General features: G+C 39.0%; 1 protein-coding gene and 1 long non-coding RNA gene across 2 annotated transcripts in view; both read left to right on the top strand.

Annotated features, from left to right (window-relative positions):
* The window catches only part of LOC135467268 (MAM and LDL-receptor class A domain-containing protein 2-like), a 147,268-nt gene extending 137,636 nt beyond the window's left edge, over window positions 1–9,632 (top strand). The window contains 16 exon segments of the mRNA XM_064745034.1: window positions 69–166; window positions 562–741; window positions 1,396–1,483; window positions 1,957–2,112; window positions 2,550–2,690; window positions 3,295–3,636; window positions 3,913–4,044; window positions 4,772–4,927; window positions 5,114–5,259; window positions 6,023–6,224; window positions 6,506–6,679; window positions 7,160–7,324; window positions 7,627–7,746; window positions 8,400–8,466; window positions 9,052–9,134; window positions 9,490–9,632. Of these exon segments, the coding sequence (XP_064601104.1) occupies window positions 69–166; window positions 562–741; window positions 1,396–1,483; window positions 1,957–2,112; window positions 2,550–2,690; window positions 3,295–3,636; window positions 3,913–4,044; window positions 4,772–4,927; window positions 5,114–5,259; window positions 6,023–6,224; window positions 6,506–6,679; window positions 7,160–7,324; window positions 7,627–7,746; window positions 8,400–8,466; window positions 9,052–9,134; window positions 9,490–9,632 (2,393 nt within the window).
* A 565-nt stretch (window positions 9,633–10,197) lies between these two features.
* On the top strand, window positions 10,198–11,321 carry LOC135467632 (uncharacterized). The gene is made up of 3 exons (XR_010444167.1): window positions 10,198–10,279; window positions 10,933–10,995; window positions 11,216–11,321. It is a non-coding gene; the product is annotated as an uncharacterized LOC135467632 (long non-coding RNA).
* The last annotated feature ends 44 nt before the right edge of the window (window positions 11,322–11,365 follow it).

The following is an 11,365-nucleotide window of genomic DNA, read 5'->3' on the forward strand; positions in this document are numbered from 1 at the left end:
GGGTTCATTGTGCACAGCACGTGTGTTTGTGTTTGTTTACATTTTTGTGTACTTGTCTGTTCTTCCAGGAAGTTACATGTACATAGAGACATCTAAACCCAGAAAAGCAGGTGATAAAGCAAGGCTTGACTCCTTTGCTGTCAAGGGAAATTCAAAGAACTGCAGGGTAAATATATAGGTGTCTGCGGAGACATTTATTTTTGCTTTAACACTTTTTATGCTAATATCATCCTTTTTATTTATTTATTTTTTTTAAATCTATACCATGTTTCTTTTTAGGTGCTATTATCTATCATATTAATTTGCATTATTTAATGAGCTTCGTCAAATGAATCTATTAAAGTCAAATGAAACTGTTAAAAAAAATGTTTGTTCCATTTTGATTGAGTTTGTAGTCTTTGTGAATGGATTTAAAAGTATACATGTAGATTGTTACCACAAACAATGATGTTTATGCGTACCTAGTCGTTGACAACCTGTAGACAAACACTAGTGTATTATTTACTATGTATAAATCCAAATGTGATCCTGTAACATCTGGTTTTAATCTTACTCTGTCAGCTGCGCTTCTGGTACCACATGAAGGGGAAGAACATGGGCTCACTGACGATCATGAAGCGATTTGGCTACTTCTCCAATGGTCTCGTCCTTCTCAAGGTTCTTAACACTCAGCTAGATGACTTTTGGTACCTTGCTGACTGCGATCTGACCAACTCTGTGGCCCAGACTGGGGATTACCAGGTGAGGCAATGTGAGGAACAAGGGATTCATGCCAGATGACCTGAAAACTTCACACTAATGAAATTACATGTAATAGCCTATGATAATGTTATTTAACTTCAATGTATGGGATATTTATATGTGTGACAAGGGAGTACAGATGGGAACATGTCATGATATAACATACTTGTCTCCAACTGCAAAGGACTTGGATTGAATCTCGTGTTTCCACTGTTTGGTATAATACAGCAAAAGATCGGTTTTCTGGGTTTGCTTGGGTTACATGCAGGTACAAAGACGTGTCATCAACTAAAGGTGTGCTAGTGGTGAACTAGTTGCAGGTCACTGAGAACCATTAACCTGTTGATTCTGTGGAGTTTTGTGATGCTAATAAAAAAAAAGCCAAGAAAACATTAATTTCATATTGTATTTGTTTATCTGTGTTTTTCTTGACATGAACCATCATAATGCTGGCTTCCTTTCCAATCGTACTTGGGAAGGTCTGGAAGCAAACTGCAGGTGGTTGTGGGTTTCTCCCACCTTAATGCTGGCAGCCATTATATAAGGGGAATATTCTTGAGTGCAGCATAAAACACCAATTCAGTAAATAAATAGACACAAAATATCATTTTTATGATATGAAATTTATTGTAGTTGTTTATTTGATGGGAACAGGTTGTAATAGAAGGAACCCGTGGAGATGGTAACAGTGGAGACATTGCTATTGATGACATCTCTCTCACTCCTGGCTGTGAGAGGGGAGGTAGGCTGACCATTTTATAATTTATTACAAAGTTTTTTACAGATGTTATACTTTATTTTTAACAGAAGTCACAGAATTTGAGACTGCACTATGTGTGACAACTTCCAAACTATTGCAATTTTTGTGTTCTGTATTGTGTTGTGTAGAAATGTTTTTTTAGACGTGATGACAACGTCCCAGTATAACTTGCTGTGGTTGGATTATCCAGTGTATATGACCAGTTTCTCTGTTGTAGGATAAAGATTGATGCACTTTTGGGGCCATTTTGACTGGCAATTTGTTTATCTGCAGCACAACTTTATAGCTGCATTGTATATACAAAATTTAACTAAATTTTTTACATGTCTGTGAGACCTTATCAAAGGTTTCTGGTGTGTGTGTAACCATTTCTTTGTCTGCTTGCAATATTTTTGATTGACAGTTTGTCTTAACTGAATGTTCTCTTTACTGGAAATGTTTGACCTGTATCCCAGGATCTATCCCAGGGCAGCCCACTCCACCCTCCACTACACCGGGCAGCTGTGGGGCGGACAGATTTACTTGCTCTAACGGGAACTGCTACACAGAGGCTCAGCGATGCGACTTCTTTGACGACTGTGAAGATGGCGGCAGTGATGAGAGTAAATGCGGTAAGGATCATTGTGACTTAATGCCCTGCTCAATTTCTGGGATTCAGAAGCATTAGGATTGCTGGAAAACACATTTTTTTCAATGTTATAATGTCATGGTTTCGACTATTTGTGCCTTAACATCATTTGCTTTAAAGTAAAGTATGTACAAAAATAAAAATTATCCACAAAATATTGCTTTAATATTTCTGACTTTCTTTGCAATACTCTTCCTGTATGGATAAGTTTAATTATTGTGCATACTCACTTTACTTACATAAGTAAATTGCAATAGGGCCTCATTTTACCATAAAATGACTGCATAACAATGCAGAAAAATTAAATATTAATGCTGTATCATCATAGCACATCCACAAAAGCCACATATTGCTCGTGGTTAGCCAAAGAGTATAATCAAAGTGGTGCATGTGTTTACATTAATCCTCTTGGTCTTTCAGGATCCAGCTGTGACTTTGAGAAGGGTCAGTGTGGCTGGCAGAACAGTTTACGGGACAGTATGGACTGGGTGCGACACAACGGCTCTACACCCAGCAGGAAAACAGGCCCGTCAGGAGATCACACCACTGGATCTTCTTCTGGTATGGACCACATGTTCCAGATGTCTGAGGAAACACTATAAGCTGGTGGCTGACCTTATACAAGTTACCAGTAACAGATTAGTGCACTAATAGCAAGATCGTGACTTAAACCTGGAATCATATTTTTGTCATCCATTATCGTGCTCATGTCTTCAGTGTGTTGATTTTTTTCTACATTTGTTTGATGTTTTATGCCTCGTCCTAAGTTAGGCAGTTTTACATTGCCAGACACCCAATATACTTGTATATAGGCCAATGTCTAGCTAGCATCCAACCTCCATCCGACTTTGTTTGTGGCAGCTTTTGGATTTCAGACCACTGTTTAAATCAGGGCCTCCTTCTGGGATACAGATTCATCATGTAATGTGAAATCCTGCAAATTTTGTTCAAAATGATAGGACTGACACATAAAACTTGAAAATCTTGCTCTATTGCATGATTTTGTCTCACATATATTTCATGCTCTTCCTCTGATTGGTAGAGACATTTCAAGCTTTTTTGGATTTAGTCATGATCTTGGGATGCCGTCCTGCTTCTTAAAAATCTACCTAGGCATTAAGGCAGGACATGACTGAGTTTTTCTTCCACCTGTCTGTGATTATAGGTAACTACATGTACATTGAGACCAGCGGTCCTGGCCAAGCAGGTGAGGCAGCTTTCCTAGAAAGTGGTCTGTACAAGTCTTCCTCGCCCAGCTGTATGCTGTCCTTCTGGTACCACATGTATGGCTCCTCCATCGGGACCCTCTCTGTGGTGGTCAAGCGCACGGATGGTTCTTACTCCACCCTCTGGCAGCTCAGGGACAACCAGGGCAACAAGTGGATCAAAACTTCTGTCAACATTGGCTCCCAGTCCAATTTTGCTATCCAGTTCAAAGCTATGCGGAAAAGCGGTGTATTTGGAGACATAGCCATAGATGATGTTCTCTTCCAGAACTGTGGAATAGGTGAGTCAGTACCTACAGACTGGCAGTACACAGGCACCCACACTAACATCTGTTCACATCAGCAGGTTTATACATGTAGTGGACACATGTAAAATTTCTGTTCTGTTCGTCTAGTGTTATTTTACATACATGTTTAATGTTCTTCACAGGTCTGCACTTCCTTCCTGAAGAAGAAGAAATAAATGGCTATCTTTTATACCCTAAGCTTTCTTACACTATTGGCTCCCTATCTTACCATATGGTGGATGCATAAGCATATCTCTGTTTTGTTACCAGGCACGCCAGTCAAGTCCTGCCCTACCGGACAGTTCCGATGTGCTAATCATCTGCAGTGTATAGAAGAACGTTACCTCTGTGATCATAATGCTGACTGTAATGACCATTCTGATGAATCCTCTGACAACTGCAGTAAGTATAATGTGGTCTGCAGGGGTAGGCTGTGAGGGAATCACTACAATAACTGTGACTAGGTAACCTGACCGTTGGGAATCAAAATCCTCTGGAATTTTGATCACTAATATTTTGCAGAGCTCTTGATTTATCCATGCTTCACAGTTCAATCTCTCATATGATTATCAACTTGAAATGAGTTGTTCACTGGCATGCTAGAGTTTGAGGTCAGAACGTTCTAAACAACTGCTTGTGATCAGAACATTATGAACAACTTCTTGAGGTCAGAACATTATGAACATCTGCTTAAGGTCAGAACATTAATGTACAGTTGATTGAGGTCAAAACACTATATACAACTGCTTGAGGTCAAACATTGTATACAACTGTTTGAGGTCCAAACATTATATACAACTCCTTGAGGTCAAAATATAATATACAGCTGCTTGAGATCAAAACATATTATGCAACTATTTGATGTCAAAACATTATATACAACTACTTGAGGTCAAAACATAATATAAAACTGTTTGAGGTCAAAACGTTATGAACATCTGCTTGAGGTCAGAACATTATTCTTTCTCTGAGTGTGGAAAAAAACTTTCTCTTTTTTGTGGAAAAAAACCTGCATTTACTTTCACTGAAAACAAAGTTCAGTAAAATACATACATATATTGTCAATTGTACATCTTATGTCAACAGCATTGTGATAAGAGAAATGAATGTGTTGTTGATTTTCTTGTAGGATATAACAAAGGAGACTGTAGTTTCCAGGACAGTACTTGGATGGACTACTGTAGCTGGTCTCAGATGCAAGACGATGATTCTGATTGGTTGTTAGGCTCTAAATCCCAGAAGACAGGCACTGGACCCCCGTCAGATCATTCCTTTACTACCAGTGGTAAGGAGAGCATATTCCAGAATTGCTGCTAATTTCTTTAAATGACCTATTTGTTGTTGAAACATGAGCGAAATTTACTGAGTTAATTGTCCTAAAATTTTTCCCCAAAAGAAGCACATAAAATATTTTTTGGTGTGCTGAAACTTACAGTGATCAGTAGAACTCTGTAAATGTCTACTTTTTCAGGTTACTACATCTACATCGACAGTGCCAAGATGGAAACGGGCTCTGTAGCTCGTGTGGCAACGCCCACTTTCCCAGCAAGCTTTGGAGTCTGCTATCTGAGATTCTGGTTCTACATGTATGGGGACTATAACACTGGACCCTTGAGGGTAGGACTTAGATTTTCATGTTATTGTGTGATATTGTAGGTACATTTTAGTGATATATGTACATGTACTGTTATCACCAGAACAAGAGTTAGTTTTCTGACTGTAACAGTGTTACTGTATGTTCCAATTCTTTAGTACAAGTCATTATTGTCAGATGGCCTGACCTGGAAAAAAAATGGTTACATGTATGAATGACTTTCACTCGCAACCGTGCTGTATTTCTATCAAAATAATTTCGTGGCCCAGTGTTCATAGCGAATGGCAGACTCCAGATGACACCACAAAATTCTTTTCTGATGAATCCAACATGGTTGTGAGTGCAAATACTCAGCAATGGAAAATGTTCATAGTTTCATAAAAATGACTCCCACACACACACCCCATCCCCACTACATTCATAATATAAAGACTTAAAACTAAAACCTGTTATGTACATCCTTCTATCTGCTGTGACGTTACCTGTAGCTCATTAGTGCCTGTGTCTCTCTGCCAGGTGGGGGGCCTCCGTGGCTCAGTTGGTTAGTGTGCTAGCACAGCTTAATGACCCATGTGCCTCTCACCAATGTGGTCACTGTGAGTTCAAGCTTCCTCTCTGGTCGTAAGTGAGAGGGTCTTCCAGCAACCTGCAGATGGTCATTGGTTTCCCTTAGGCTGTGCCCTTTTTTCCCCCACCGTAATGCTGGCCCCTTGTCGTATAATTGCAGTATTCTTGAGTACGGAGTAAAACACCAATCAAATAAATAAATATCTAAATTTCTGCCAGGTGTTCACTCGGACGTCAGACGGTCACCTGCAGCTAATGTGGGTGGTCAGCAGTAACCAGGGCCAGAAGTGGCAGTATGAGAACATCCTGGTGGGCAACAGTCAGCCATTTTCAGTTGTCTTTGAGGCTCAGGTCGGGAAACCAGGCGTGTCGGACATTGCCCTGGATGATGTCAGCTTCACTCCCAGCTGTGCTACTGGCGGTCAGTATCTCCTCTCGACATCTCCTCTTCAGTATAATTTTAATTTGGTCTTACACCATTAGCATTGTACTGTTATTTTTCTTTGTATGTTTGTGAAGGTAACTTGTACATGCTATGTAATAATGCATGGAATTAAGTTGGCACCTGCAGCAGAAATAGCATTTTAAAAGATATAATGAAATTTATTCCTGTTCATTTCTGTACGGTGAAATTGTTATTCTGTTATTATCTGCGACACTACCTAGCAAAAGTACATTGCACCTGGGAATTTGATGTTTCAGAAGTTGATATTGCACCAACGAAAGATGTCATTATGAACTGTAACTGGAACCAATTTTACTGCTCCCCCAAAGATGAGTGTTTCCCCAATAGCTGGAAATGTGATGGAATGGTGGACTGCCCAGATAAGTCAGATGAGCCTCACGCCTGTCCCCCAGTTGTGTCCCCTGCCACAGGTCAGCACTTCAAGAACTGTCCTTTTCTAAGAGCCTTAATTCCCTCTTAATTTTTGCATTTGTTATCTTTTCATTTAATTATTTTTACTACATTTTTGACTGCTTGTATCAAGTATCCAAAATGTACTGTTTACTGCCCTTGACCTGCGAGGTAAAAGAGGAGCCGGTTCAAGACCGGCCTTGGGCAGATAGTACATTCACCAGCTGTCATTGCTTCTTGGGCCTTGGTTGTAATAGGCGTTTGACGATGCATGTGTGGTCCTTTGGGCGGACTAGCTTGTCTTTTCACTAATATGTGTGCATCACATACTGGCAAGTTCTTCAGTAATTTCTTCTGTTATATGTGGGAAGGTGTGTCAGTAGCCTGCAGATTGTTGTGGCCCTGCATGGTTTCCTGTATGTATAAGTAAGGCATTAAGCAACAATTAAATACATGTGAATAAATCAGGAATCGGTGTACATTTTCATCATATTTATTAGGAAGCAAACCTGTTGTCGTGACAAAGCCTGCTGTAACTCCGCCCCCAGTGGTGAATGTATGCGGCCACGGGAGAACATCCTGTCAAGACGGTAGTTGTTTGTCTGGTAACCTTTACTGTGATGGCGTCCCTGACTGTCCCCACGGAGAGGATGAATATGGCTGTAGTATGTCTGTCAAGATTTTTTAATACATAATCCATGTAACTGCAGGATAGACATTTGTTACTACTCAGATTAAAGAACATTAGATGATTACATTGTGATTTACTTTGATTACATTTAAACCATTTTCAATAAGTTTCATACACAGAAAGGAACAATTCAATCTATCTACACAGAAGGTTTTATCATATAAACACATTTACTGGTCCTCTGTAAGCACTCGCATGGTGTAATCAGCCTCCCATCCCAGTTTGTAATCAGTCTACTGTTCATGGCCTAACCATGGTGTACTATTGCTTTGGCAGGTTTAGAGTGTGTGGTGGGTAGTTACTACTGTGGGGCTCTACACATCTGTCTGGAGAACTCTACTCGCTGTGACGGTAATGAGGACTGTACAGACGGCTCAGACGAGGCCAGCTGCACAGGTAAAGTAACAGTTACATCAGGTAGCTCAGAGGGCCTGCTTCACGCAGTAGTTAAAGTGTTATATGCACATGGATACATGTATTACAACACAGTACCTGGCCATGTGATACATGCAGATAACCCAAGCACACATACATTTCAGCAAAAATGACGATTCTTCTTGGCTAAGTTTTGGGCTATGGAAATTTATACTTCAGGTTGAATGTAATGGAATATTAGTCGTGAGTAAAAGTTTATCTGATACACACATACCAAACTAAATTCCCATTCCCCCCAAAAAATCAACTTTTTAACCATATACCAGTATCCTAATGAGAACAAAACTTTCAAACTGCAGTTGGAATGCAACAATGTAGAGAATTGAGGTTTTATTCTGTTCTCTGCATTAGAAAGTTCGACTTCCTGTCTACCAGTGTATATATGTTTTTTCATTGGATCTATACATTTCTGATATCTGTGTTAACTTTGGATGATCTCAAAGACTAGTGGCAGTACCATCACGAAATGCTCTTTTATTTTGTAACAAAGTCTTAACAGCCCCCCAACATGGATATTTACTTTATAGTTGGCCACTGAATATTCATGTAGACCATGGCAGTCTCAGTTAACCTGTTGACATCATACTGAGCACAGTGAAATGTTCTTGTTTCAGCCTGCTTACCAAATTACTGTAAGAACGGAGGCAGTTGTCAGATGTCTGCACATGGACCAGTTTGTCAGTAAGTATTCCCACCAGGATCTGCTTCCATTAAAATTCCGAGAGTATTGTACACCCTAGGTCCTATAATTTGATAATTTTCCCCAGAAACCAGATAAGACACAAAAGGTAAATGAAGACGCATGTGACTTGGACATTGATGAAAAGAACATCATGTAATTGATTTTATGTTCTGACAGCTTTTTTTGTTCTTAATTTCCCGTGTCAACATTATTAAATCATTTTTTATATGATCACAGCATAGGAACTAAGTTGTGTTGGTACATTAAACTTTGGGGTTTTTCTGACACATCAAGGTTATCCTATGACTGGTTTCAAAAGTATTTAGACAATTAAACATTCTGTCAAGAGGTTTAGAATTTGCTTCTTTGTGTCATACTGTATTAGATGGTACTTTTGTCACTGATATTTCACCTTTGTATCATTTATAAAACATGACAGCAATAAAAGGACTATTTCAGATGCAAAGGTCAGTGGTTTACTCTGTGCCCTTGGGTTGTCTCCACACATAAACATGACCGCCAGTGCATAAGTAAGACATTTTTCATTATGGCATTAAAATATTAAATAAACAAATAAATTTCAGGTGCAGCACTTCCTACAATGGACACCGATGCCAGGCCGCCTTACACAGTACACAGGGTCAAGCTGCACAGAAACCAGGAAGCGGTGAGTAAAACTGGCCGATGCCCTTGTGTGAATACCATACATCTGTTAACTAGAAGTAAGCAATGGTTCATTACTCTAAACCCATGGCATTGATACCTCTGATAGTGATGATCAAACTCGCAACACCATCCTTTGCAATTGTAAAATGAGAACTTGTGGACTGGAGATGTTTATACTTGTGGTCTAAATTTCATTGGCTATAACAATTGACTGTTCATAGTACATGTACATTCATAGATAACTATGAATGGAAGCTGTATGTCCTTAATATGTCTGATTGTTTTTTTTTCTCCTGTCTCCTGTTAAGATTATGATTTCGTTCTTATCAGTAATGTGAATTCTGCTTTACATTTAGGAACGTGGAAGGTAGCGGTTGGCATCGTACTGGGTTTGGTGGCATTGATAGGGATAACAGTTGCAACAGTGTTTTATATCAGAAGACGCAAACAACACAGGTATGGAGAGATTTTTGTTTGTGAAGGCTGGAAGAGAAGCTGAAGTCAGTTTCATGAAGTGCACTTAGCCCTATAAAACTTCCACGGAAATGTATGTTTTAGAGATATAAAGGACACCGTGCTGAGCACTATCTTACACTATGTATGCTTCATAAAACCAGCCCGTGATGATATATGATATAGCAATGACTGGGGAACTTTGTAAATGCAGTCTAGTTGTAGCTGATTCATATAAATCATTAGCCCTCTGTAGTTTATTTATTTGTTTATTTGATTGATGTTTTACGCCGTACTCAAGAATATTTCACTTATACGACGGCGGCCAGCATTATGGTGGGAGGGAACAATGCACAGCCCAGGACAAGTCCACGACCATCTTCAGGTTGCTGGCAGACTTTCCCATGTACAGCTGAAGAGGAACCTCTGTAGTTAATTTATATATAAAGAATGCTGGACCACTAATATCACTGGAAAGTATTTTGATCCATATTGTCTTTAATTGAAGCAATTCTTAGCAAACAGATGTATATTTTGAAAAGATGCTTAACAGTACTGTGATTCACTATTTATGATGGTTTTTTGTTTTAATAAATCTTTGTTTGTAATTACAGTAGTCAGTATGGTGTTGGTGGCCCCAGGACTGCAATGGACAACCCTGTATATGGCCTAAATGTACAAGAAATGACTGATGTAAGCAAAAAAACTTGTGAGGATATACATGTATTTGAACTGTAAATAAGTTTATGGTTGTGTCACTGAATGACCATAGCTGAATGTGTAACATTAAATGCCTATTCTATATACCATCAACCATTTACAAGTGAGAGTGTAAGCTGAAAACCAACTTGGATGGGTTTAGCTCACCTGGTGGCCTCTGTAGCCTAGCAGTGCTAGCGCAATATCTTGACCATCACACCAGTATAAGTGTGAGTTCAAGTCTGGCTCATGCAGGTCTTGCTTGGGAAGGTCAGCCAGCAACATGCTATAATTGTAGGTTTCTGCTGGGCCCTGTCCAGTTTCCACCCACCATAATGCTGGCTGCCATCATATAAGTGCAATATTCTTGTGTGCGATGTAAAACACCAATCAAATAAATATCTTTAATCAGGTGGTATAGCTGAAATAATTCAATAAAAACTTTAGAAATATTTGTGCAGGCATAGTAATGGTTTCTGCAAAGCTACCTGTAATTGTGTAATACATTGTATTAATAACATAGTGTACTGAGGGCGTGTTCATGTATTTTGCTGAAAACTCAGTGTGCCACTCATCTTCATCTGTTTTCATGTGCAATTAATGTATCATTATGGGATTGGCATTAATCCAGGCTGCTCTGTTTACAGTTTCAGGCGAGTGATACTGTGGATGCTGATGTTAGTTTTGATTACAGTTCACCATTCCATCCAGTAAGTTCCTATTCACCCTTTGTACACCTTTTGCAGTCTTGTATAGTATGTATACATGTACATAAAAGTACACATATAAGCAATATGCTGTTATTATTTGCATTGTACCTGACAAGGCTCTGGGAACTTCTGATTATTTTTTGGAATTAACAATTTATATTCTGTTGTAGAATATATGCGCCATCTGTGAATTATTTATTTATTTATTTTTTTTCTGCAGGATTCAATGGATGCAACAAGTATAGAAAACCCTGTATACTCCCATTCCTGACGATGAAACACAATCCATGACAAAGCTGTGATATATCAACAAAAACTATGATGACAAAAAACTTCATTTTCTAACATTATTTAATTTTGAAAAGTTAAT

Source organism: Liolophura sinensis, chromosome 6, assembly GCF_032854445.1.
Source record: "Liolophura sinensis isolate JHLJ2023 chromosome 6, CUHK_Ljap_v2, whole genome shotgun sequence".
Classification (NCBI taxonomy): Eukaryota; Metazoa; Mollusca; class Polyplacophora; order Chitonida; family Chitonidae; genus Liolophura; species Liolophura sinensis.